At 37.6% G+C, this 26,535-nt stretch overlaps 1 protein-coding gene across 1 annotated transcript in view; it reads left to right on the top strand.

Annotated features, from left to right (window-relative positions):
- LOC137635869 (dnaJ homolog subfamily C member 13-like) overlaps positions 1-22,398 on the top strand; it is a 113,449-nt gene extending 91,051 nt beyond the window's left edge. Inside the window, exons 29-39 of the mRNA XM_068368302.1 lie at positions 3,584-3,763; positions 5,054-5,224; positions 5,581-5,811; positions 7,237-7,399; positions 9,975-10,123; positions 12,786-12,909; positions 13,357-13,639; positions 14,788-14,998; positions 15,307-15,486; positions 16,577-16,864; positions 21,740-22,398. Of these exons, the coding sequence (XP_068224403.1) occupies positions 3,584-3,763; positions 5,054-5,224; positions 5,581-5,811; positions 7,237-7,399; positions 9,975-10,123; positions 12,786-12,909; positions 13,357-13,639; positions 14,788-14,998; positions 15,307-15,486; positions 16,577-16,864; positions 21,740-21,946 (2,187 nt within the window). The 3' untranslated portion in view covers positions 21,947-22,398. The remainder of the gene's footprint in view (positions 1-3,583; positions 3,764-5,053; positions 5,225-5,580; positions 5,812-7,236; positions 7,400-9,974; positions 10,124-12,785; positions 12,910-13,356; positions 13,640-14,787; positions 14,999-15,306; positions 15,487-16,576; positions 16,865-21,739) is intronic.
- Positions 22,399-26,535: the final 4,137 nt, after the last annotated feature.

Here is a 26,535-nt window from a genome sequence, read left to right as displayed (position 1 = left end):
GCAGATTGTCTCAGTCGGAAGGGACAAATAATTCCAACAGAATGGACCCTCCACAAGGATGTATGCAAGAGACTTTGGGCCACCTGGGGCCAGCCAACCATAGATCTCTTCGCAACCTCGATGACCAAGAGGCTCCCAATATTTTGCTCACCAATCCCGGACCCAGCAGCAGTTCATATAGATGCCTTTCTACTAGATTGGTCACATCTAGATCTATATGCATTCCCTCCGTTCAAGATTGTCAACAAGGTACTGCAGAAGTTCGCCTCTCACGAAGGGACAAGGTTGACGCTAGTTGCTTCCCTCTGGCCCGCGAGAGAATGGCTCACCGAGGTACTTCGATGGCTAGTAGACGTTCCCAGAACACTTCCCCTAAGGGTGGACCTTCTACGTCAGCCACGCGTAAAGAAGGTACACCAAGGCCTCCACGCTCTTCGTCTGACCGCCTTCAGACTATCGAAAGACTCTCGAGAGCTAGAGGCTTTTCGAAGGAGGCAACCAGAGCGATTGCTAGAGCAAGGAGAACATCCACCCTTAGAGTCTACCAATCGAAGTGGGAAATCTTCCGAAACTGGTGCAAGTCAGTATCCGTATCCTCGACCAGTACCTCTGTAACTCAAATAGCTGACTTTCTCTTATATCTGAGGAAAGAACGCTCTCTTTCAGCTCCCACTATCAAGGGTTACAGAAGCATGTTGGCATCAGTCTTCCGTCACAGAGGCTTAGATCTTTCCAACAATAAAGATCTACAGGACCTCCTTAAGTCTTTTGAGACCACGAAGGAGCGTCGTTTGGTTACACCTGGTTGGAATTTAGACGTGGTACTAAGATTCCTTATGTCAGACAGGTTCGAACCGCTACAATCAGCCTCCCTGAAAGATCTCACCTTTAAGACTCTTTTCCTGATATGCTTAGCCACAGCTAAAAGAGTCAGTGAGATTCATGCCTTCAGCAAGAACATCGGATTCTCATCCGAAACGGCTACATGTTCTACAACTTGGTTTTCTAGCCAAACACGAGCTGCCTTCTCGGCCTTGACCAATATCGTTCGATATTCCAAACTTATCGTATGGTTGGAAATGAACTAGAAAGAGTATTATGTCCTGTAAGAGCTCTTAAGTTCTATTTAAAAACCTTTACGAGGCCCGTCTGAAGCTTTATGGTGTTCAGTTAAGAATCCATCTTTGCCTATGTCAAAGAATGCTTTATCCTATTTTATCAGACTGTTAATACGAGAAGCTCATTCCCATCTGAGTGAGGAAGACCAAGCTTTGCTGAAGGTAAGGACACACGAAGTTAGAGCTGTCGCAACTTCCGTGGCCTTTAAACAAAATAGATCTCTGCAAAGTATAATCGACGCAACCTATTGGAAAAGCAAATCAGTGTTCGTGTCTTTTTATCTTAAGAATGTCCAGTCTCTTTACGAGAACTGCTACACTCTGGGACCATTCGTAGCAACGAGTGCAGTAGTGGGTGAGGGCTCAACCACTACAATTCCCTAATTCCATAACCTTTTTTAATCTTTCTCTTGAAATGTTTTATTATTGTTTTTGGGTTGTCCGGAAGGCTAAGAAGCCTTTCGCATCCTACTTGATTTGGCGGGTGGTCAAAGTCATTTCTTGAGAAGCGCCTAGATTAGAGGTTTTGATGAGGTCCTTTAGTATGGGTTGCAACCCTTCATACTTCAGCTCCTAGGAGTCGCTCAGCATCCTATGAGGATCGCGAGGCTCAGTAAGGAAGACGTACTTAAAAAGGCAGAGTAATTGTTCAAGTCGACTTCCTTACCAGGTACTTATTTATTTTATGTTTGTTATTTTGAATAACTGCTAAAATGAAATACAAAATACTTAGCTCATAATAATGTCAACATGTAATGCTGGTCTCTACCCACCCCCCTGGGTGTGAATCAGCTTATATGATCACCGGCTAAGTTTAATATTGAAAAATGTTATTTTTATTAATAAAATAAATTTTTGAATATACTTACCCGGTGATCATATATTAAAGGACCCTCCCTTCCTCCCCAATAGAGACCCAGTGGGCCGAGGAGAAAATTGGTTCTGTGTTGACATGGAGTACTTGAGTACCTGCTCGACAGATGGCGCAGTTGATGTACACCCCCACCTGTATACCGATCGCTGGCGTATTTTGTCCTTAGGTTTTTCTGTCGGGCAGCAGAGCTGACAGCTTATATGATCACCGGGTAAGTATATTCAAAAATTTATTTTATTAATAAAAATAACATTTTAGTTTTTTTGGATAATGAACTTTATATGTGAAGTACAGTATGATTGACTTTACATAATAAACAATATACTTTCTTAAACATTACAGTTTTTCATATTTTTATTATATTTTCCTATTAGTCTTAGTACAATGGTTCCCAAAGAACTATGATATAAAGTGCCTTGTATCGCCACCTCTTCAAGACATGGAAAATGGTTAGTGTAGGAACTGATGATTATGATTAATTATGACATAATTTAAACTTACCATGAGGTTGTTACACACTCTCTCTCTCTCTCTCTCTCTCTCTCTCTCTCTCTCTCTCTCTCTCTCTCTCTCTCTCTCTCTCTCTCTCTCTCTACTTCTTCAACTTTTATTTCCTTAATTTTTTTTTTTTCATGTTTGTATTAGAATATTTTAATTCTGGTACATGTTTATTATATCTGGGCAACTGTTTTATCAGTCTCGTAAGACAGTTTTTCTCATTATTATGCTTTGTTGTAAATGACCCGAGAGAGTACAGCTGTAGCAGCTGTCTGTCATTTGCCAGACTTTTTTTTTTTTTTTTAAGATTGAAGAGTTCAATTCTATCGGTTTACTTTCCTTGATACTGTTTAATATAGTCATTTTTTGGGGATTTTTTAGTTACTTTGTACAGTATTTTGGATTCTCATTTCTTCTTTTCTCCATTTTTAAACATGTAAAAGTACTAAGGTTAGTTTACAGTACAAAAATACCAGAAGATTTCCAATAATACATTACTTAATGTAAGTTATATACATTATAATTCATGTCTTGTTTTTAAGTGGACCTCATACAGTATTTAGGGGTCACTTTCTCAGCAGACTCTTGGAACTATTATCATTCTGATAAACTATACAAATGTGTTTGAATGGCAGAAACCAAGATGGCTAGTTTAACCTAGGAGTAAAAAAATACTCTTCCTAGTTGTTTAGTTTAAGTTACATGCATACTACATTTATTATTCTTGCAAAGTCTTCTTATTTATTCATATCTTTCATTGATATAGATATATTTTATTTAATACAGTGCAGTCATGTATACTGCATTATAAGTCTTTGCATGTATAAATATACTGCCAGATTTGGGAAATAATATTTAAAGTTATAAAAAAAATACATTGCATGGTCAGTGACATTCACAATGACCCATGGAGATAAGAAGAAGAATTTTTAAATAATTAATCAAATTAAATTGTTTTTCATAGCCAAGGCAGTTCGTAAGTGACAAAAGAAGAATAATTTTTAAATAATTAATCAAATTAAATTGTTTTTCATTGCCGAGCAGTTCGTGAGTGACACTCGAAGAATAACTTATGACTTTCTTATTCCCACAGAGTTTACTTCGCGTGTGCCTCGTTGGCGTGGAGTGCGTCTCGGCTCTGGCCGTGGACCAGATCCTTCAGATGAATCTTCTTCAGGCGGGAGTCATCTGGCACCTCTTACTATTCCTATTCTCCTACGATTACACTCTGGACGAGGGTGGCGTCAGCAAATCCGAAGACTCGAACCAGCAGGTAATTTCCACCCCAATGGTCTTGGTTTACCTTTTTTCTTCCTAAAGTTTCAACCCTCAGAGGGTTAGTACCATTATTGCACCTCAAATGGTGTACTGTAGGCATTATTTAATGGTCTTTGTTGTTCCTTCCATCGCTTGCTGTAGTTTGTCCTTTTACTTCACCCGTGTTTTCACTTCCTTTATCCCATCTTACTGTCTTACCTCTTAACTTTTACTCTATAGTATAAATGAAGATTTTCCCTCTATTGTGCTTAGGTAATGAATGGCCTCCCCAGGCCTTGTGTAGGGCTATTTAATCCAAGTTCCATTAATCCCATCAAAGTTTCAACGTATAAGAGCTTTTCATTAACTACTTGTTCCCAAGTTGTAGTTACCATCAAAAGGGATTTTACAGTGTCTCATCTTCCTTTTGCCTCACTTATGTTCCCCTTTCTTTTCTTCCAATTTGCTTTCCACCTTCTTGAACCTCGGTGTGGAAGGGGGTTACCAAGCTTCAGTATTGAAACATGTAACCCAAAATCTACAAATCAATTTTTATTAACCTTTTGTGTCTCTCATTGTGATCAAACCATATAAAAATACCGATCCATCTTTTCACTCACCTGATTGAATCGTACTATATCTGCGTTGTTTCACATTTTATTTTGTTACTTTTACTTTACATCCACTGTTTAAACTATTCGTCTTAACAGGTCCTCAAGGGAGTTTTGACTTTGCAGTCTATTCATTTGTACATAATTTGTTACATTTACTTCATATTTTTCTTTTAAACACTGCAGAGATCATGCTCTTCTACTCTGTGATTTATCACCCCTTATCCTTTCATCATCTATTACTGGTACTGTATTCACAGCTAAATATATTAATCAGTTGTTTCCATTCTTCCTTCTACAGAAATATTGAATACTCATCTTTCTATTTTCTATCGACGTCAAAATTATTTTGTTAGCATTCACTTTCAACTTTATATACTTTAACAAACACTTTTAGTAGTCTCTCTAACTTTTTGTTGCCATAAGTTTATAAAAGGTTTATTTTGCTTGTATTCAGAAACCTTTTTATTTATTCCACTAGCGAAAGGGATAAACAGTGCACTTTGTATATGTATTACAGTATATGGAACAATTAATGTGGAAATTTTCTGGTTAGAGTTTCTTTTTTACTCATCTTACCCTCTCCTGAAGGGGTATCTTTTTTATTTTTGGGTACATAGAAAACTTTGCCATTGTATTAAGATAAGTCACTAATAATAGCTTTTGTAGAGTTTGCATGAATATTTTTTATACAGGAAATGTGTAACAGATTAGCCAAGCTAGCTCTTCGTGCTAGCGGCCGCTTGGCGGGCTTATTTAGTCAAGAGGCCGAGACCACTCCTGTCAACACCGTTATTCATGCCGTTCTGCAGAGGCTGCTGACGTCGTACGTAGTATCGCTGATACCAGAAAGGAGTCCGGAAGAAGTAAGAGGCTGGGATGATACTGTTACTTTTAAGAATTATTTTAATGGCCTATCATCTTTTGTATTCTTCCATTTGATATCCTAAATGATGATGAAATAGAATTTTTTGTAAAATAGATTTTATCTCATAGTATGTAGCACTAGTGGGAAGAAGTTATCTTTTTGCTGTCGTAGATGACACAGATTCTATCTTGCTCACAAAATAAGGTCATAAAACAAAAGAAAGCCATAAATAGTCTTATTTATCAAGTAGAGTTGTCCTTATACCTGTTTTTGATAAGAATAATAAAGTTTATATGTTATTTTATCGTTACGTTGATCATAATGTGAATTCACAATAATCTTAATCCCCTAAAGGTTCTCAAGCTCTTGACGAGTAACGTAGAAACTCCCTATTTGATTTGGGATAATGGAACTCGCATGCAGCTCCTGGACTTCCTCAATGTGAACCAGCAGTCTCACGTGCGAACGGGGGAGTCGGATCCGGAGTACGGCGCTGCCTTCGAGTTTGACGCGCATAAAGACGAACTGGTCATCGGAGGAGTCTTTATTAGAATCTACAACGAACAGTCAACATTCCCAATACAGGTAATACTCGTTGACTATCTTCTCAGTTTCCGAAGTTTTCCCTTTCTACTCTGTATGTGTAGTTTGACTTGTTAGTCATTCTTACACGGATACAAACCTTCAGTCTTTAACCCTTTTACCCCCAGGCTATTTGGAAATTTCCAGCCTTTAACCCCCAGGGGTTATTTTTTTTTTTCAAGTACATTTTGCAGTATATTTTTTTCAAATTGCTCTAACAGCCTTAATTTTTGTCATAGAAAGGTCAGGTTGATCTCATTCTTTTGGAAAATGCCTGAAGTTTCTCAAAAAAGTTATCAAAAATATGCAAAAGAAAATATAAATAGCAGTTTTTTGCAAGGACGTACTGGTACGTCCATAGGGGTAAAGGGATGAGTTTTGTGAAACGTACCAGTACGTCCTTTGGGGGTAAAAGGGTTAACAGTGTTCTTTATTTATGCCTGGGATGGAGTTCTGGTGATGAAGTTGACATACTTGTAATGGATCAGTCAGTTAAGAAATCTGCAACTTAGATTTTTTATTTTTGTATTCTTGTTTTTAGATGCTGAGGACAGACGAAATGTTTTTGTAAAGCAATATTATAGTTTTCTATCAGCTATTTATCAGCATTTAAAAAAATTAGTTGCAATTTTGCCTAGACATATTACAGCACATGCAACTCAAGATTTTTTTTATTTTTAATAATATGTGAATTACATTGCTGTAATCAAAAAAAGTTTTGGATTTATGATACATTCCAGTGGTAAATTTTACTGACTTCCACACAGCAAGAAAACTGTCATCCATTATAAAGTATATACAGTGATACCTCTGGATACGAAAGTTTCTGCTTACGAAAAATTCAGGATACGAAAAGCGATACAAAGATTTTTATGCCCCAGTATACGAAAAAATTTTCAGGATACGAAAAGCTTACGAGATCCCAACTCGTCACCGAGAGTACAGTACCTTTTTTTTTCAGGGTATCAACCTTTAATTTAGGTGTACAGGTAACAATACACCTTCACTGATCCAAATGCTTTACATACAGTACCGTAACTTTTATACAGTAGTAAAGAAAATGGACCGTTTTCTTAGGGCTTGGAGGGGATAACTAGGCTATAACTACATTATTGAATAATCTCATGGTGGTTTCTGGAATGGATTAGGCTGTTTTTAACGGTTGGGTTAATTATTGAATGATAGAAATGGCTGCATTGCATGTTTATTACTACAGTTTAGCGTGTTTATGAAAGAAAAGGTGACTTTTTGTAAGGCTTGGAACGGATTAGGCTATTTACATGTAAAACGCGACTCAGGATACGAAAAAATCAGGATACGAAACCGTATCCTAAACGGATTACTTTCGTATCCTGAGGCATCACTGTATATTATTTATTATCTTGTTATCATCTATCTATATTATATTTTTCCTTTTATGACCTGCAGAATCCGAAAGATCTGACACAGGAGTTGCTCCAGTACATTGGAGGAGAGACTCAGTACGTACACTCGCTTCTGTCCATCTCGTCGGCGTCGGTCTCTCACCCGAGGCTCGCACGCGTCGGCGATGCGTTGAGAGCGCTGGTTAATGTGATAAAAAATAATCCCGGTAAGTGTAGTCAATGGTCCTTCTGATTATTATTTTAGTTTTTGTTTTTAATTTTGTGATAAATAATAACCCTGGTAAGTGCAATCACTAGTCTTCTTCTGATTATTATAGATTTCCGAGTTTGTGTTTCTATTTTTATATCTTTTCATTTTTTGTCTTCTGATTATTATAGATTTTCAAGTTTGTTTCTAATTTTTTATCTTTTCTTTATGATTTTTTTTCTATTTTATCACTTGTGTTTAGAATAAAATTATTCTGACTTATTTTCATTTCTGTTTTTAAGTTTTTCATGTAAGGCACTGTACTTCTTCTAATTTTAACCATGGCTTACAGGGAGTATACAGTCTTATGGTAAGAAAGGACCAGATTCCAGGTATTATAGAGATTGCTCTTTAAGCAGTATGGTATTTCTTGGAGTAGCATGATATTGGTAAAAAAAAAAAAAAACATGAACTAACAGCTAGTCCTCCTGTTTAGCATTTGTGTATGCAGAGATCTTTTGGACAAATAGAATTTTTTGTACGATATTTTCTCTTCATTAGCCATAGTGAGACGACCAATCTATCATATAATGTATAAACTATGTCCATGCTTTGAGTAATTTTGAGAATTTCTTTAGATTTTTTTACTATTACATAGTGCCATTTTTATTGTCAAGGTCTTGGTAGGAAAAATATGAAAAATAAGAGGTTGTCTTCCTCTTTAGCATTCAAGCAAGAAGTCTTGGGGCAAATAGATTTTTTTGTACAATATTTTATCTTTCTCTACAAGGAGCCAGCCTTTCTATCATATATAAACAATGTCCATGCTTGAGTGATATTGCTAATCTCTTTTGTTTTTATGTTGTTTTCAATCTATTACAGTTCTTTTTTATTGTCAAGTCTTGGTAGGAAATAGAAGACTCTCACATACTTACAAATGCCAAAAAGAAAATGAGAATAATTCTGGAGCATTCAAAATAATCCCAAAGCTGAATGCATTGTTTTTACCATGTTTCATATGAATTAAAAATTCCCAAAACTTATTTTTACCACTATCATGCTGGTATGTAACAAATAGTACACTAATAAAGGTTTTGCATTAGCTTCAATCCCTAGAAAGTACTGTACAGTACTGTAATGGAGTGGTGTTTGTGTGCTAGCTATTACAATTTTCCATATTTATCCCTTCTGCGTATGAAGCATATGTGTTTTTACGATATTTTTCTGTATGGCTATTTCTAACGTGTGTTCTATGCCTGGTCATTTCTTTGGCTGTGGTTTTCTTGTAGTTTGTTGGTGAAGTTATAGAAATATCAGAAATTACTTTTTATTTTAATTTTTATTTCTATTGGCATTCAGTGCAGTACTGTTATGCTCAAAAGTCAGTAGTTAAAGAATATTGAGAACTGCTTTTCTGGTTGCGGTGATTAAAACAACTAATTGTATTGCGTGTTGCATATGTGCTGCCAGTTGAACACGTGTAGATTTTGATTCCAAAGAAATTTTCGGTTTTACAAATCTGGGCTTCAGCTTCTTTCTGTTATTGGATAGTTTGTCAGTTAGCTTTTAAGGATGAAAAGCCTTTTAGATAGGATTATCTTTGAGGAAAGTAGTTTCTCATTGTAAGTACCGGGTAGTTCCATAAATCTAAAACGGATAAACCATTACCTCGAAGTGTAAGTAGTCGTGAATGAACAAGTCCCCTTGGATGATACCGACCAACGTTTTCATTGCAAACACCAATTTGGATTCACATTCGTGGTCTCAGATGTTCCCAAAACCATTTGTGTTTCGTCGTCCGGACAGAAGAGGAAGACACATCGGTAGGTACAGATGACCTGCTTCAAACTTTGTGTATTTGCAGTGTACTTTTAACATCAGAGTTTCACCAACCTCTTAAGCTCATTAATCCCAGACAGTTTTCAGTCGCCAGCATATTCAGTACCTTTTCATACTTTTCATAGCATGACATATCCATTTCAACTTTCTAGCATCCTTATTGAAAAATCTTGTTTGTAACCTTCAATGACTACAGGTTTTTATCTGCTGAAATCCTGTAAGTATCTCTCGCTAATCGGTGAGTTTGGATTCTGTCTTTCATTTGTCCATAATTTAGGTTTGATTTTACGCATATACAAACCCTCGTTCTTTAATAGCTGGAATTTAACTGTTAAAAATTTAATGAGGGAAGTTGGTGGCAGGTCTATTTGCCTGTCACTTGGTCACTTACCATGGTAGTGAAGATGTGAACGTTTTTCTCGAGTATGTTGGTGGTTATTCAATTTAAAGTTTGACATTTTTATTTAATTTTTTTACAACTAATAAAAGTGTATTAGTATGAGATATGTTGGTTAGCTAAAAGTATTTTATTTTTACTTTTACGAGTTTTTAACTGTTACTGGGATATTGCTCAATCATTGTTGAAATAGGATTCACTGACATTTGAATTCTTTCTTTGTTTTAATTTTCCTTTCTAATGTTTTCATTATATGTATTATTTAATCTCTTTAATTCCTGCCTAAAATGCATGTCTGTGTAGACCACATATTTACATATCGGTTATAACGAAGTAACAAGATTCCATATTATTTCAGGTGTGGAAATGCAGTGCATCGGTCACTTCAAGCTGCTGTTCTCGTTACTACGTTTAGAAGGCTGCGTGGCTGTGCAGCAGAGTGTTTTAGCAGTGATCGAAGGGGTCACGGGAAATGCGGACTGCGTTAGCGACATTGCTGGATCCGAGGTAAAGGTTTGGGTGTCTTTGTCATTAGAAGACACCAGAAGGAAAATGTATTCATAAAATACTGCTCAAGACAAATATTCTTTTATGTAAATGATTAATGCATAGTAGTTAGGGAAAGAAGAAAATGTATTCATAAAATACTGCTCAAGACAAATATTCTTTTATGTAAATGATTAATGCATAGTAGTTAGGGAAAGAAAAACATTAGAAATTTAGGAAATATTAACTTTGCATGACTTCTTGGTACAGTAATATCTTGACCATGTTAATAGGTTTGAAGGGACCTGAAGCTAGTCTATTTTCGCCTTATAAATAGATTTATACGTTCCCTGTGTATGTACTGAACACAAAAAAGTACTTACAACCTGCTATCATTTTATAAATACAGATACATATAGTAATAAGCTTCTATGTGAAATCATTATTGTAAAGCACAGTACTTATTCATTATTTTACGATGTAGAAACCTACATTAGGTCAGGCAAATCGGCATAACATGGACTTTATTTTTGTACATAGTATTTAATGATGAGCGACATAAGTCAGAGCCGACCTGTGTCGAATTGAGGTAAAGAGGGTACTACTCTATATTTTAGAGATAGTGATGAACAACCTTATAGTTAGGTTCAAGTTGTGTTAGTCTTGTGGAGTTTGTTCTTATATACTTCCAATTTGAACCTCCATTTGAATGACAACTATCCACGTGATTTTATAAATTCTTGGTAAATTCAGTGTTCGTATGATAGATCTGACAATACAGTGAACCCTCGTTTATCGCGGTAGATAGGTTCCAGACCCGGCCGCGATAGGTGAAAATCCGCGAAGTAGTGACACCATATTTACCTATTTATTTCAACATGTATATTCAGACTTTTAAAACCTTCCCTTGTATGTAGTACTGTTAACAAACTACCCTTTAATGTACAGAACACTTAATGCATGTACTAACGTACCCTAAACTAAAACAGGCACAAATATTAAAGGCGACTTTATATCATGCGTTTCCTAACCACGCCAAAAAGCACGATAAAAAAATGGCAACCAATGTTTTGTTTACGTTTATCTCTGATTATTATGAAGAAACAAACGCATTTACACATTTGTGTATAGGTTAGTTTTTGCATCGATTATATTGATTATTCAGTACAGTATGTTGATTTGGTTATTACTAATGTTTTACTTAATTTTTCTTAGGACTTCCAAATGAAATGTTTTTCTTTATGACGCCGCCTGAAACGACGGCGTCATAAAGTACGCTCAGTAAACAAACTAAGGAATTTAACGCGCATGATGAAAGTGATAAATAATGATATTACAGTAAAAGCTTTTATAAAATATGTTATTACAAATATTATTTACCGTATCTATATAAAATCATACATATGTAGCAAAGCAGGAAAACAATCTACGAGAGAGAGAGAGAGAGAGAGAGAGAGAGAGAGAGAGAGAGAGAGAGAGAGAGAGAGAGAGAGAGAGAGAGTTGTTTTACATACGTAAATGTAAATTTTAAACAAAAAAAATAGCCCCATTTCATATAAAATAGATTATAAATATTTTACTTTATCATATTACAGTAGTCTGTAAAATACTGTAAAGTTCAGTACAGTATGTTGTTGTTATAGTCGTGGCGATGAAATTCTCACGAAACAAAAACACGCCATTTGATTACAACAGCTGATTCATTCTCTCTCTCTCTCTCTCTTCGTGTTATACAATACTTACATTTAGATGAAGAAACTAAAATTAGTTTTCTTAGTGTCAATTAAATACGAAACAAAAAAATTAGGCCGAGTCTACATCCATTTCAATCATAGTTAAAAATACGGCATCCGATTTCATCAGCAAACCACTATTTTTTGGGAAATATCATTTTATTCTAGAAAATTGCCACTCTTTAAATAGTTAATTGCACATTAAGAAAGCGTGTTCTTTTGTTTTTAAATTTCGGGTGTGTTTTAAAAATCGAGTATTGTTGACTTCTTTTTGTTTTACTTTTGGCTGTGATTAGATCAGCTGTCATCTAGCTGCCGCTCTTGAGTGTGTACGAATACACTAACAAAGTATTGTTTATACCATTTCTTAACTTATTCAAACCATCTACAGTATACAGTTGATATTACATAAGCACCAATGTGTTATAACCTATCAAATTTTTTTGTTTATTACATTTAAACTCTCTCTCTCTCTCTCTCTCTCTCTCTCTCTCTCTCTCTCTCTCTCTCTCTCTCTCCTCTCTCTCTCTCTCTCTCTCTCTCTCTCTCTGTGGGCTACTTTTCACTACCTCTCATTCCTTACCTCTCTATATCTCTCTAACAAATGATATCTTTGTTGCTCCTCAAAGTTTCATTTATATTGAAAATCAATCATGATTCAGTTTTCCTTACTTTCTCCAATCTGCACCATCGGTCACATCGCGGTATTTTTTATATTTCCGGAAAATCCGCGATATATGTATATACATGGGTTATGAAAAAAATCCGCGAAGTGGTGAATCCGCGATGGTCGAACCGCGAAGTAGTGAGGGTTCACTGTACTTCTAGTAGAAGATTCTGTTATTTCATTTCTATCTGGTACACCTTTGTCTATCAGGTATACGACACGATGGGCATTCAACTTTCTACTCCCACTGCTTTAGGGTGTTAACGATCTTTTAATTTTCCAGGTGTTGGTATACCTGATGTTGGCGCTACACTCTCCGGCTCTGGTACCTGATCGTATGATGTCTCTCAACATTTTACACGCGTTGATGTCCAACACCAAGATAGTGAAGGAAGCCCTAAATAAAGGTGAGACTTTAGTTTTCTTGACTGTCGGCATTTTGACCTTGTGCGTCTTATTAAATTTAGGTTATATATATACTTTTATTGATTAAATAAGTAAAATATTTGTCCATATGCTAAATTTTCTTATCGATTCTACTATTTATCAAAAACTTTAATGCCAGTGAAGATTATAAATTATTTTTTTGTGTATCTGTTTGTATTACAAACAACTTGGATTGTTCAGTTTTTTTGAAGGATAAAAAACATAGGAACTGTATTATCATTTATATATTAATTTATACGTCTTGAAATATACATATTTCAAGTCATCAATGTATAATTCTTTAAGTAGTCTTCCTAGCATTAGGTTTTAATACTGAAGAAGGTGTTTATCTTTTATATATTTAATCATGATTTTCTTTCAACGAAATTTAATTCCTGGAAAACTGTCTCTCTCTCCTTCTCCTTCAGGCGCCGTCATGTACCTCCTCAACATATTCTGCTCCTCCGACGACAGCGACGTCCGCGAGAAGACCGCGGAACTCATGGGCAAGATGACCTGCGACAAACTGGTTGGTCCTCGAGTGAGACTCATCCTGAACAAGATCCTTCCCAGTGCCCTGGTCGACCAGATGAGAGATTCCCCGACCACGGCCGTCCACATGTACGAAGCCCAGCACGAAAATCCGGAATTGATATGGACGGACGAGTCCAGACAAAAAGTTTCTGCAACTGTTGAGAAATTAGTCGATGAGTAAGTTACCTTTTTGATGCTCTAAAATTAATAGGTGAGGAAGTCTGGGCTTGGAAAAAAACAGTAATGTTAGAATTTTATAAATCAAAGGGAAAAAGGTGTATGAAGCTTACGGAAGTTTCTGAAAGCTATGTACTGTAAAGTATTTACAAATCTTTTTTTTTTTTTTTTTTTTTTTTAAATTACATCACCTATTCTAATGCTAAAGAAACTAATGTGAGAGAGGCAAAAGAGCGTGCGAGAAATAGGAATGAATGGCGAGCGATTGTGACTGCTGCTTCCTCCGGTGCCTTAGATGACCGCGGAGGTAGCAGCAGTAGGGGACTCAGCAGTATGAAGCTTCATCTGTGGTGGAAATGTGGGAGGTTGGGCTGTGGCACCCTAGCAGTACCAGCTGAACTCGGCTGAGTCCCTGGTTAGGCTGGAGGAACGTAGAGAGTAGAGGTCCCCTTTTTTGTTTTGTTTCTTGTTGTTGTCGGCTACCCCCCAAAGTTGGGGGAAGTGCCTTTGGTATATGGATGGACAATGTGTACATATACAGTAGATCCAAATGTTTGCATATGCTGATTGGATTTCTCAAGATTGTTGAAATTAGGCCTTTCAAAACTTATTTTATTAGTTCCTCTAGTGATGTTAAAAGATTTTATTTAAAAAAAAATGGATCTGTCCTTTGTAACAATAATTTTTTTTTTATATATACCATGCATTTTATTCTATATGTTCTATTTATACAGTACTGTATTACAAACATATGAGTATACTCAATTTTTTTTAACGAGGTGCTTTTGCACAGAGTCGCAGCGGTGCCCTTTTAGCTCGGAAAAGTTTCCTGCTATCTTATTGGTTAGAATTCCTGCTATCTTATTGGTTAGAATTACTGTATCTTGTCCAACCAATCAGCGATCAGGAAACTTTTCCGAGCTAAAAGGAAAGAATTGACTATAGTGCTGTTCAGCTTAATGTTTTATAGCTATCTGTATTTTATTTTTTTCTTGGAAACAAAGCTGTTTAATGTTGAAAACATCTGAATTTGCTATAGTTATTAGATATTATTGTGAGAATTTAAATACTTTCAGATCTTATTATAAAATGTAGGAGAGTTCTGTCAAATTTCCTGTCACCATGAAAATTTTTATCTTTTTTTTTAGAATTCACGTGCAACAGCGTGACGACCCCAACGCTGTATGGAAGTTCCCCGAAGATATCACTTTATCATCGACGTCCGGAGAAGTGGTTGTCGGGGGAGTGTATCTCCGACTACTGGTATCCAGTCCCACCTGGGTTTTGCGCAAGCCTAAGCAGTTTGTTTCCGACCTGTTGGATGCTCTATTAGATCTGTTTGCCAAGGGAGGTGGTGATGTAAGTATTGGAAAGAGCAAACTTTAATTGCTTTAAAATTGTTTTGTCAATATGACTAAAATAAGTTTCATTTCAAATATTAATTGGTGTGTAACTTCTTGAAGACAGAATCTATGACCACTAAATAACTAGTCTTGTAAAATTGTCATGATTATTTGCTATGTATTATTTCATATAACAATATCTTTAAATGTATTTTCTTAAAGGTAAAGTTCTTTCTTCAAAGATCCGGCTTTTATATAAAACAATTGAATTCTCCTCTTATCAGTTCCTTAACACAATTATTAACGGATTGTTTTTCTCCGCAGGATGACACTTTAGAACTGGTGCTTAATAGTATTGTTATGGTCCTCTCGGCTCAGCGCAACCTCTTAGAATACTTACCTCAGCTGGGTCACATTCCGCGAATAGTGTCGTACCTCCCGTCTAAATGCCTTCCCGTGGCTAGAGCCGCTGCTTTAACTACTCACCAATTCACGTTCAACCAGGTTGGTCATCAGGGTCTTTTGATACGTTAGTATCTGGTGGTTATTTTGTACACTGGTACCCTTTAAAGTTGTTACTTAATATATTTTATATATCATATATTTCTCATTTATAGTTTATTCATTATTTCTCTATTTCCTTTCTGTGCTGGGCAGTTTCCCCTGTTGGAACCTTTGTTCTTGTAGCATTCTCCTTTTCCAACTAGGGCTATAGCTTGGCTAATAATGATAACAGTAATATTTGGTGGTTAAAACAGTTCAGCTTCGATATATATATATAAGACAGTGATATTTGGTGGTTAAAACAGTTCAGCTTTGATATATATATAAGGAATTAATGTCAAACTCTATCAGTAGACAAAATAGAAGATATTTTGCTTTTCCTTATATCTTGAGCAGATCCCTGTATTATTAGGTGGTATCAATGTGGCCTCATCAACTGAATTAATTATATGGGAGTCTTTGTCTGTCCCCCTATCAAGTTGCAAAGATCATTTGGCATAACCTACTCTTAAATGGTAATTCTTTTAATTTATTGCCTGAATATCAAGGGATACACAAGAATAAGATAATCAAAGTAGAAGATGTCGTAGGTATTAATCAATTAGGGGTATTTTTGAGAACATACTTTTAAGAAAAGTAAACTGTAATCAAGTTATATACGTAGTATTATAACATTTCCAAATGAAGTTCTGGAAGGATTGTCCTTTTACTTTAAGGAATTAGTAAATTTAGAATGAGAAGTAGAACGTGTCAAATGTTTTTGAAGAGTAAGCAGTAGTAAGAAAACATAATAATTGTGCCATGAGTTCGTAGGATTACTAAAGAGATAATGTGCTGTTTGTGATGGAGTGTAAGGTATGATAAGATGGGAAAATGTGTAAAAAATAAAGGGCTTAGAAGAATAAATTGTTTACTTACATTGGAAGGTGAAGAACCACATTAATTAGCATGTAAAAGATTTTATATGTAAATTATTTATTCATGATCATAGAAATCTCAAATAGACTTTATTACTAATCAATGGTATGAGAAGTCTCAAATAAAACAAATGTTCTAATGTAAATTTCCATTTCCTTGCCTTTTTTTACAGGTATGCAGTAATATACTAGAAGGAACCGAAGTCATCTCGGGCCTCGTGGCAGCGATGAAATTACGTCCGGACGTGGTCGGCGTGTCCTGTGAAGCACTACATAATTTATTTTCTGAAGGTGGAGTGTCTGGTCCGGCTCTTGTTGAACAAGGGCTTCGAGCAAATGTGATCCCTTTCCTCCTGTCTTTGTTGGATACCAAACTCCAGGTCCCAAATCCGTCATCCACCAAAGCACAGATTGTTGCTTGTTTGAAGAGTATGGCATCATCTCCGCAGCATTCAGATGAGGTAAAGAGTTAAATAGCATTCATATTCATTATATCTTAGAGTTTTGTTTACAATGAGACAAACATTGATTTGTTCCTACGCTTAATACAAACCTGCGACCTTTAATAGGAGGATGACGTCGTATGAACTTTTAACAAGGTTAATATATTTGATCACTGGGTGGTGGCTTAGCCCTGTCCGCCCGAGACTTCGGCTGCAAACCTGACTGTTATTTTGACTTGTTGCTTTTTCTTACTTTTTCAGAGTGAATGTGATAAGCCAGATATATGGCTTTGCCCATTGTTCCCACTATATGAGTAAGGACCCCCAGATTTTGGTTTTTGTTGAGGACAAAACAGTTCCTAGTCATCCCCCTGTGAGGAGTGCAGGGAGTAGCCTTCTGTACACTGGAGGCTACTTAAAAGAGCAATTCTGTGGCATCAAAGGGATGCACAAGCTGTTGCTCCTTCCCCCTCCCTGCAGAGAAGGTGCCTGACGAGGCCCCGGGTGATGACCCTTTTGGTGGAACCCTGCGAAGGCATTGTCTGCATTTATGAAAAATCCTCGACTGTTGGGAAAAAGACCCAAGATGGATGTGAAGCGTATCCTCTCCCTTTCGTCTGCTTCTTCTCTTGCTTAGTCTTTGTGTGCAGCTTCAGAGGTGTTACCATGTGCATGATCATCACCTCCTGCCCTAAGAAGACGATGAAGAGGTAGCGAAAGCACAGGACAACCTGTAAGGGGAGTGTAATGCTGCACTGAGCCCGACCCTCAGGAAGGAAACTCAATGGCAGGTTCCAGCTCTCGCTCTAAGGATTGGTGTTATAAGAAACAGATTGAGAACATTACTGGTAACGATTCTGGTCCCTCACTTGCCTCAGGATACTCCCGAGATCCTTTGGTGGCCAACTGTCCAATGAATAAAGCTGCGATGAAGAAGCATTCCCTTCTGGTTCACTTGTGAGAAACTATCACCACGCAACTGTTCCACTCCGTCTGGATTGCAATGAGGACAATCATCCAAGTCTCGGTCACCACGAGCAAGGAGATCTGGCACTTCTCCCTCTATAGATAAGAAGCCTCATGCTTCTACCTTTCATTCTTTACAAGAGCTTAAGTCGTGGAATGCTCTGTCTCGCTTCCCACAAGATGGGAAGTTTCACCCTTCCAAGTCCCGTTTGGAGTGGCGATCACACTAGTCCTGTAAGCGGCACTCCACCCGAACATGTTCTCCGAGAACACGCTCTTGATTGCCATGATCATGGTCATTCAATCTGGTGATAAACATGGGCACAAGCACACCAGTGCATATCACCGTGGTCTCTATCTCCCTATTTCCGTAGGCACAGGTTGGTGATGTCTGTACAGAATACACTAGAAGTCATTTGAGACTGGTCTCCTGACTGTTCCTGTTTGAGAAATCGACAGGAGAATGGAAACTGATGAGCTTCTTCTTTTCTTTGAATGAGTTTGTCCCATGAAGTCCATTCAAGATGGAGATCGCGAGCACAGTTCGGGCAACCATCAGGAGTGAGGACTTCTTAACTTTCTATTGACCTGAAGGACAGGTATTTTCAGGTACCTGTCCATTGATCGAGCATTATGTACTTCTGCTTCATCTTCGACGGAGTGGTCCATCATTTCCAAGTACTGTGCTTCGGACTATTCATTGCTCCACAGTTGTTCACTCTAGTGTTTTTCACGCTACTCTCAGCCTGGGTCCATTTGAATGAGATTCTAATGTATATTGATGCTTGGTTAATCCCGTCTTCAAGAAGGTAGTTGCTCCAGGATCAAGAGACTCTTAGCCTTTTGTTATTTGGGGTATCATTATCAATTGGAAGAAGTCTTGTCTCAAGAAGGATGGAGTACCTAGGGATGTTGACAGATATGGCAGCAGTGTTTTTCGATAGATGATCGTATAAACAGACTTAGGGAGGTTGAGCTACCGTTTCTTACATTTCAACGTTTACCAGCATGTCCGTGGCAACGTCTTCTATGACATATTTTGTAGTTAGAGGATCTCATTCTCCACTGGTGCCTCCATCAATGATCGTTACCATGAGGTCTGAAGCCTCACTGGTCAGCTGGCACCAATTCTTCCATTGGTTAAGGTGAACACAGCGGAGAGGGAGGATCTAAAGTCTTAAGAACGAGAATGGTCTGCGCATCAACCTGCTGGAAATGTGAGCCGCACTTATAGCCCTGCAAGCTTTTAAAGAGAGTTTGATTAGGCACTTAGTAGCGTTGATGAGCGACAATACTACCGTGGTAGCCACCGTCAATAAGAAGGGAGTGATTTTCATAGGACCTGTTTGAGTTGCCGAGTCAGACACACACTTGGGCATTTGACAGTGCAGTGGTTGTCAGCATGATACATTCCAAGGAAGAGAAATGTATTAGCTGATATACTCAGCCGCAGGGGGGGTTGGGCAGAGTGGTCCCTTCTACCAGCCATAGTGGAAGAACTTCTTGCCCTTTCAGGGTCCTAAGGATGGACTTGTTTGCAATACACCTGAAGAAGCAGCTTACAGTATACTGTCCTCCAGTTCCAGACCAGCCAGTAGTAATGAAAGACACATTCCAACATCTATTGAACGCAACCTGAATGCTTGTGCTTTTTTGTACGATTTTTCGAGTAACCAACAGTGTCAAGATATGACCCTGGTGGCTTGCAAGTGGCCAAAAGCCGAATTGTTCACCGACCAGCTGATAATCTTGTTGAAGTATTGAGAAATCTACCCCGGTGGCCCAACCTCTTCTGTCAGGTTCCACAACTGTTTGGCATTCCTCACACAGGTTCCACAACTGTTTGGCATTCCTCACACAGGTTCCACAGCTGTTTGGCATTCCTCACACAGGTTCCACAGCTGTTTGGCATTCCTCACACAGGTTCCACAGCTGTTTGGCATTCCTCACACAGGTTCCACAGCTGTTTGGCATTCCTCACACAGGTTCCACAGCTGTTTGGCATTCCTCACACAGGTTCCACAGCTGTTTGGCATTCCTCACACAGGTTCCACAGCTGTTTGGCATTCCTCACACAGGTTCCACAGCTGTTTGGCATTCCTCACACAGGTTCCACAACTGTTTGGCATTCCTCACACAGGTTCCACAATTGTTTGGGATTCTTGTCACTCGACGTGTGGCGGTTATCCAACATCTCTAAGCGAAGGGCTTTCCTCGAGGCATTCCAAGGGAGATGTCCACGATTGGTGTAACAGCCTCTCTGCAAGTTATTACCAATTTATTTTTCTTTATTCTCCGGGAGAAGCACCTCTCAGTCATTGCGGCAAAGGGCTATTGCTTGGCCTTGAGCCTGTTCCTCAGACTGAAAGGCTTAAACATTTCTACTTTGTGGAGCTTCGAATAGTCTTGTCCTCCAATCTCTCAACAAACCTCCAAATGAACCTCTCAAGGAGGTATCAGATTGTGATCTGACATTGAAGTCTTTTCCTGCTTAGCCTGACCTTGGCGAAGTGAGTCGGAGACTTACATGGCATTGGTCATACCGAGTGTTGGAAGGAGGTATCTTCTTCATGCGTTCTACAGTTTGTGTCAAAATCATAGAACTCGGCGATTCACGATCCTAGGTTTGAGACCTTCTCCACCTCCTCATTGAAAGAAGCAACTAGCACTAGAGATGATCAGCTACCTGCATTGACACGCTACCTCAAAAGAACTTGGCACTCCAGATTGAGCACCAGAGACTTTTTTCCTAAGCTCTTGGAAGATTAACAGACTGATCTCCAAGAATATCATTGCCTTTTGGCTTCTGAAAACTATCAGTCGCTCCTATGCCTTGGAAGATGCATAAGGTGAGGGCACACAAGTCAGGAGTATCGGCTTAACCTTCAGGAGGAATCTGTCCGTGGTGCAGGTCATGAAGGCTGGAGTCTGGAAATGTTGGAGGCCCACTACCTTCAGGAGCATACCCATAGGTCCCTTGTACCTGTGGTAGAAGCTCAAAAGGTGGCATAGCGAGCCCAGCTCCATCGCAGGACAAGTAGCATTGCATCTGAATAGTGGTTGCAACGTGTCTAGAGTGAAAGGTTGGCAATCTTTCCTTTCTTCTTCCCCCTTTTGGCATGTAGCAATTGTCATTATATTGCTGAAGCGGACATTACATGATGGTAAGCTATGCACCAGAGTGACTTCCTTCTCTATTGTGTTTTTGTATTTCGAGTATTTCCCCCTTCCTCCGAGCAAGGCGGAAATTGAAGCCGTTGTATACACATTCATTAAACATAATACCTATAAACTAGAAAATATATCTTATGGATGGAGATTCTTCATTGACATACCAAATTCTGGTAATGGCCTACAGTAAGTCTTGTTGAATGGGAAGTTAGGAGGTTAGTTAGGAGGTACTAGTTGTAATGCCTGCTCCTCTTTAGGAGCAAAGTTTTTGGTCATAGGGACTTCCTTCCTCTTAAGGGCTTAAAGGTTGCTCATGAATGGCCGAGGCAAGGGACAGTGACAATGCCCTACAGACTGGGCCTTTAAGGTCCCCCAAACCCCCTTCCTTAGCTCATAAGGATGGTGAGGTTGGAGCGACCAAAGGAACTAACAAATTTGGACTCGATCCCCAGTCTGGCAATCACCAGGCAAGGACGTTACCACATTGTCCACATATAGGAACAAAGACCGAAGTCAGAGTCGCTTTACCCACATGTGGGTGGGGGTTCACCCAGCACCCAACTGTGTTTCCTTTTTAAAAGTCTAATGGGGGTTTCAGCTTCGCCAATGTTATAGTCCTATTAAAAGTCTCGCCTTTATAACGTTAGGAAAAATACAATTTACTTCAAATATTGTGATATTTGATGTAGATTTTTTTACTTCACTAATTTAGTAACTTTAAATGTATTTAATCTTTTCTTTTACTTTCTTCTTTAGGTTGTGGAGCTGCTTGAAAAATCGAGCACCTGGGCGCAGTATAGGGATCAAAAGCACGACCTATTCTTAGACACCTCTCCCGCGTTGCACTGTTTGACCGGGACAGTTCCGGGAGTTTCCGGTTACTTAACTCAGGGGTCAACGCGCGTCATGCCCTCTGTACCGCCCGCTGTCAGCGACACGAGACATCAGCCGGAGTTGCCGTAAAGTGACGCCGACACTCGTTGCTCATAGGTTTACAAGATTCAGTTCCATGTGATCTCGACAGTGGAAAGCTACAAGTTAATGGAAATCTCGTAATTTTTTTTTTCTTTTATTTATGCGGCTTGCTGCCCAATAGTGTGCTTGCTTATTTTGAGAAGTGCGAAAATGCTTCCTCAGTAAAAGGACTGCCACACACTTTCATAGACAACTTAGGTAAAACTGGTATTCCCCCCCCCCCCCAGATGGAGAATAGCAAATGATTTTTATTTTCATTGTGAATTTACCATTGCATCCCCTAATTTTTTCTAACCCCCGAGATGAGGTCTTCTCTTACGTGATTCTGGATAAGTATTGCACCAATTGTAGTTACACTGATACAGTAGATATGTCATCATTTATCGGAACACCTGCACTAAAAGGAGAATCATCGGTTTGGCCAGTTATCCTTATTTTCATTCCAGTGTTTAAAAGTGATTCAGTTTGAAAGTTTCCAAGTACAGGTATATTGAAAGAAAGTTTTTTGCTCAATGAGCAGTTGCACTAATGCTCAAGGTTGGCTAATTAGAATTTTAGAAATGTCCAGGTGGATTGAAAAGATTGTTTTGTGTAGCACTGCAAGCGAAAAATTTGTCATCAGTTAGGAAAATTATCCAGAAATTGACATGAGATTTATATAAGTTGAAGTGAAAATGTTAATAGCCAAGGGTAATGTTAGAATGAAAAGTCCTTTTCATTCTCCGATTCATATGATTTTAGGGGGACATTATTAGAAAAGCTCGATTTAATGTCATGGAAAAAAATTAATCATGTGATTACAGTCTGAGAATTTATTTTAAACTGATTTTCAGCAAAAGAATTTTTTTTATTTTTTTTTTTAACAGTACATACAGCATTGTTATTTTAAAACTGATGTGCACCGTGTTAATTAATTTTGTGTTATTTATCCCTAGTTTGAAATATTCTAGAAAGATGATTTTCTCAAAAAACAAAAAAAGTTACTTTGCTAAATTTAATCTGTCCTTTTTATTTATACATTTGAACTCTTTTCATTTTGAAATTATTTTGTTTTGGATAATGATTTATGAATGACTTATTTTGGTTACATAATTTAATTTGAAAAATATATATATTTATATATATATTAATCTGAGAAATAACTGAATTTATTGTAAAAAATAAACCAAAAATATTGTGTAGTTTTTATTTGGCGATTATAAAGATTGTATTTTTGTTTATGATCTGTGTGTAAATACAAAGTTTACTACTTGTAAGGATCTCAAATTTTCTTTGACGACATATATTTAAAGTACAGCTCCGTACTTTAGCTGACCAATTATTATGCATGTTTAGCTTTCTGTTATAATGTTCTTTATTGTAAACTTAGTGTCTGTCCCACAAGATATTTTATTACCGATTGCCGAACGCCTTTTGCCGAGTTAGGGTAGTTTACCGTTCTAGGTCAAATAACAGCATCCCTTAACAACATTTAAAAGTCATTATAACCTGTGGTAATAAAACCTTTAAGCTAAAACACACTAAATTCTAAAGATGTTTATAAAAATGTTTCTTGCGTGGTTTTGCCCGTTTTCCGCAAACTTTGTAAAAATTATTCATTTGTAACTTTGCCCGTTTTCCGAAAATGTTTCTTTCGTAGTTTATCCCGTGTTCCGAAAACGTTGAAGCTTAGAAATGTATTTTTCGTGGTTTCGCCCGTTTTCCGAAAACTTGTTTATAGAAATATGTCTTACGGGGTTTTGCCCATTTCCCGAATACTTGTTTATAGAAATGTTTCTTTCGTGGTTTTGACCAACTTGTGGCTATAAGCATTTCCTTTCAAAAACGATCTTTAGCAGCAGTTGCTCACATCCAGGGGTTAACTTTCGAATTTGGGTGTCCTTAAAGGAAAGTCCGACAAATCCACGTTCTATGTAATCCAAACAACACTGGTGCCCTTCTGTCTTGATTATTTGTTCTTTGCCATCCTGGACAAATCTAATCTCGCTCGTTATGTGCCGTCTCGCATAACTGGTGCTTAACTGTCTTGTCCCTTCCTCTCTGCAGTGATCGATCTTCAGTTTGGTTTGATAAATATTCCATGTAACATCACTAAAATTAGCTTGGCTTTAGTTCATATCTTCATATCTGTTGGGTCTCTTATTAGATTAGTTAGTGATCAGTGATCAAGATTTTAGTCGGCTAGTTTTACCCGTCCTCCTTCGGCCTTATGATCCTTAAACTTCTGAACAGATTGGAGAATATTTCAGATTATACATAATAATAGGTGGCATGGAAAAATGTTCCTGCACTGTAAGAATGATACGTATTCCAAACTCTATTTACCAAGGCACTTCCCCAAATTTGGGGTGTAGCTGACATTAAAACTATTTACAAATGGGGACCTTTCCTCTCACCGCTCCTCCCAGCCTGACGAGGGATTCAGCCGAGTTTGGCTGGTATTCTAAAATGGGCCCAATTAATCTTTGCTAATGAGTTGACAAAACATTTGGACTTTTCATATATACAGTATATATTTTTTCAAGGTATTTATGTAGAAATCACCAGTGCTGGTTCTTATCTTGAACAATTTAAACCAGTCCAAATGTACAAATCTGTGGGTAACCAACTCGATTCATGTAGGTGGAATGAGGTTAAATTTTATTTAAAAGGTAATCTGCCATGCCAGTTTCTGGGTGGATTTAGGAAAAGCTGCTTCAGCACTAAGGGGAATATTTACATTGGGAATCCCCCAGTTAGGTTACTTAATAATGTCTTTAGCAGTGAACATGCCTTCTTGTAGTTTTGGACCTTCCATGGTTCAAACCCTCAAGCCATCTATTAGTTAACTACAAGGAGTTTCTTGATACCAAATATACGTAGATGCTCCATCCATTGATGTCTAAACCTACATTCTTCGGTTTGACATTTAAATGTGTCCTTCCTTTACAAAGAAATTTTCCTTCAGTTTAGTAACACCATATTCTCTACTTTTATATCTTCATACTTTTATAACTTCATTCTTCGAAATCTTGAATAAGGATACACATTTTCCAATGGCCCTATAGGACGAGACTAGATTTATCCAAGGCTCCGATTACGAAAAGTTGGTTGTTTGGATTGCGTGGCACGTTTCTTTGCGTATGGAACTTCGTTTGAAATGCGTTCGCTTCAAAAGGACTCGTCCCTTTCACAAAAACACATCTCCATCCCCCCCCCTTTCATAGAGTTCCATCTTTACCACATATTTTGAGAAATGGTATCTTAAATGTGCGAATATTTTCAAGGCAAATAGTACGGCAATTACGTTACGTGAAAATTGATGTACCTAGCTTCGTTCTTAGAACTTCAATTTTGTTATCATATTATTATGGTATTTTCACAGCAGAGGCCAAGCTCTGGCCATACTGTACTGTATATGCATAAATAATTTAGTTATGTTTTATTAGAAATAAAACTTAGGTTATATGAGCGAGTACAAGGTGAAGAAGACTATCACGTTAAATAAACTGAAATTAAAGTTATGAATCATTAAGAAAATATATACCATGATATTAATAATAGTATGACAAAGCATTAATTTCCTGAGTTTCTCAACAATGTCTGTGTCCATTTTATTGTCTTATTGTATGTAGACTTGAGTAAAGTTTTTTTATGCTTTTATGATGTAATTTCTTTTGTTGATTAAACTTTATATTAATACAGTTTTAATGTGGCCCACCTTAAAATAAAAAAGTTCTGATTTGCGAGGGCTTTTGGCAGTGAGACGTTAATTATTCCGTCATATTACGTGTTTGATTGGATGCGAAAATGAGACAGCCAAGATCTGTTTTAAAAAAATTACAAGCAGACCTGTGATGTAGGGAACAATGGTTGTAGGATAATTGTATATAATGTAATCAATTTTTATAACGAAATGTATTATATTAATAAAGTTGTTGCAGTATATATGTTGTGTTGTTTCCCCAATAAAGGTGTTGGAGATTTATCATTCCCTGCACACCTAGCTCCTTGTTATGGGTGGTGTAGGGAAGACCAGATCCTTATATTTTCTTAAATTCAAGAGGACTTTCATGCCATGAGCCTCAACTTGTATTTTCTAGACTTGCCAATTGTTGACTTAAATGTAAGTTCTTTAGAACAAAAGGAAAGAGAAATGTAGTTCTTTTGAACAAAAGGAAAGAGGAGTTATGATAGCATGATCTTCTGGCTTGTAGACTTCCAATAAATAAAATAATTGAGCTGGATTCAAGTCTCAAATATGGCAGTCCACGATTCCGGGTAAAACTTTGACAAGCTGAATACCCTAAAGACTCCATCAGTGTGTACAACTCATACAGTCGACTCGCTTGTTGAGAAGACGCATGGAAGCCGGAGGCCAGTCATCGACCTTTCAACCCAGAACAAGTGCCTGCAGACTCTAGGATGCATACTTCCAAATCAGAATCTAGTCTAATGCCAGGAAGTAAAGTCTTGTGTCATAAGCAAGCAGAGCATACTAAGGCAAAGTTCTTTGCTTTGTTCGCTCGACAGCTCTGCAAGTTTCAATAGTTTTTACTGTATTAATATAGGCACATATCAACAACACTCGTCTCCTG

Source organism: Palaemon carinicauda, unplaced genomic scaffold (assembly GCF_036898095.1).
Source record: "Palaemon carinicauda isolate YSFRI2023 unplaced genomic scaffold, ASM3689809v2 scaffold187, whole genome shotgun sequence".
Classification (NCBI taxonomy): Eukaryota; Metazoa; Arthropoda; class Malacostraca; order Decapoda; family Palaemonidae; genus Palaemon; species Palaemon carinicauda.
Note: the sequence above shows the minus strand (reverse complement) of the source record. Positions and strands in the feature narration are given on the sequence as shown.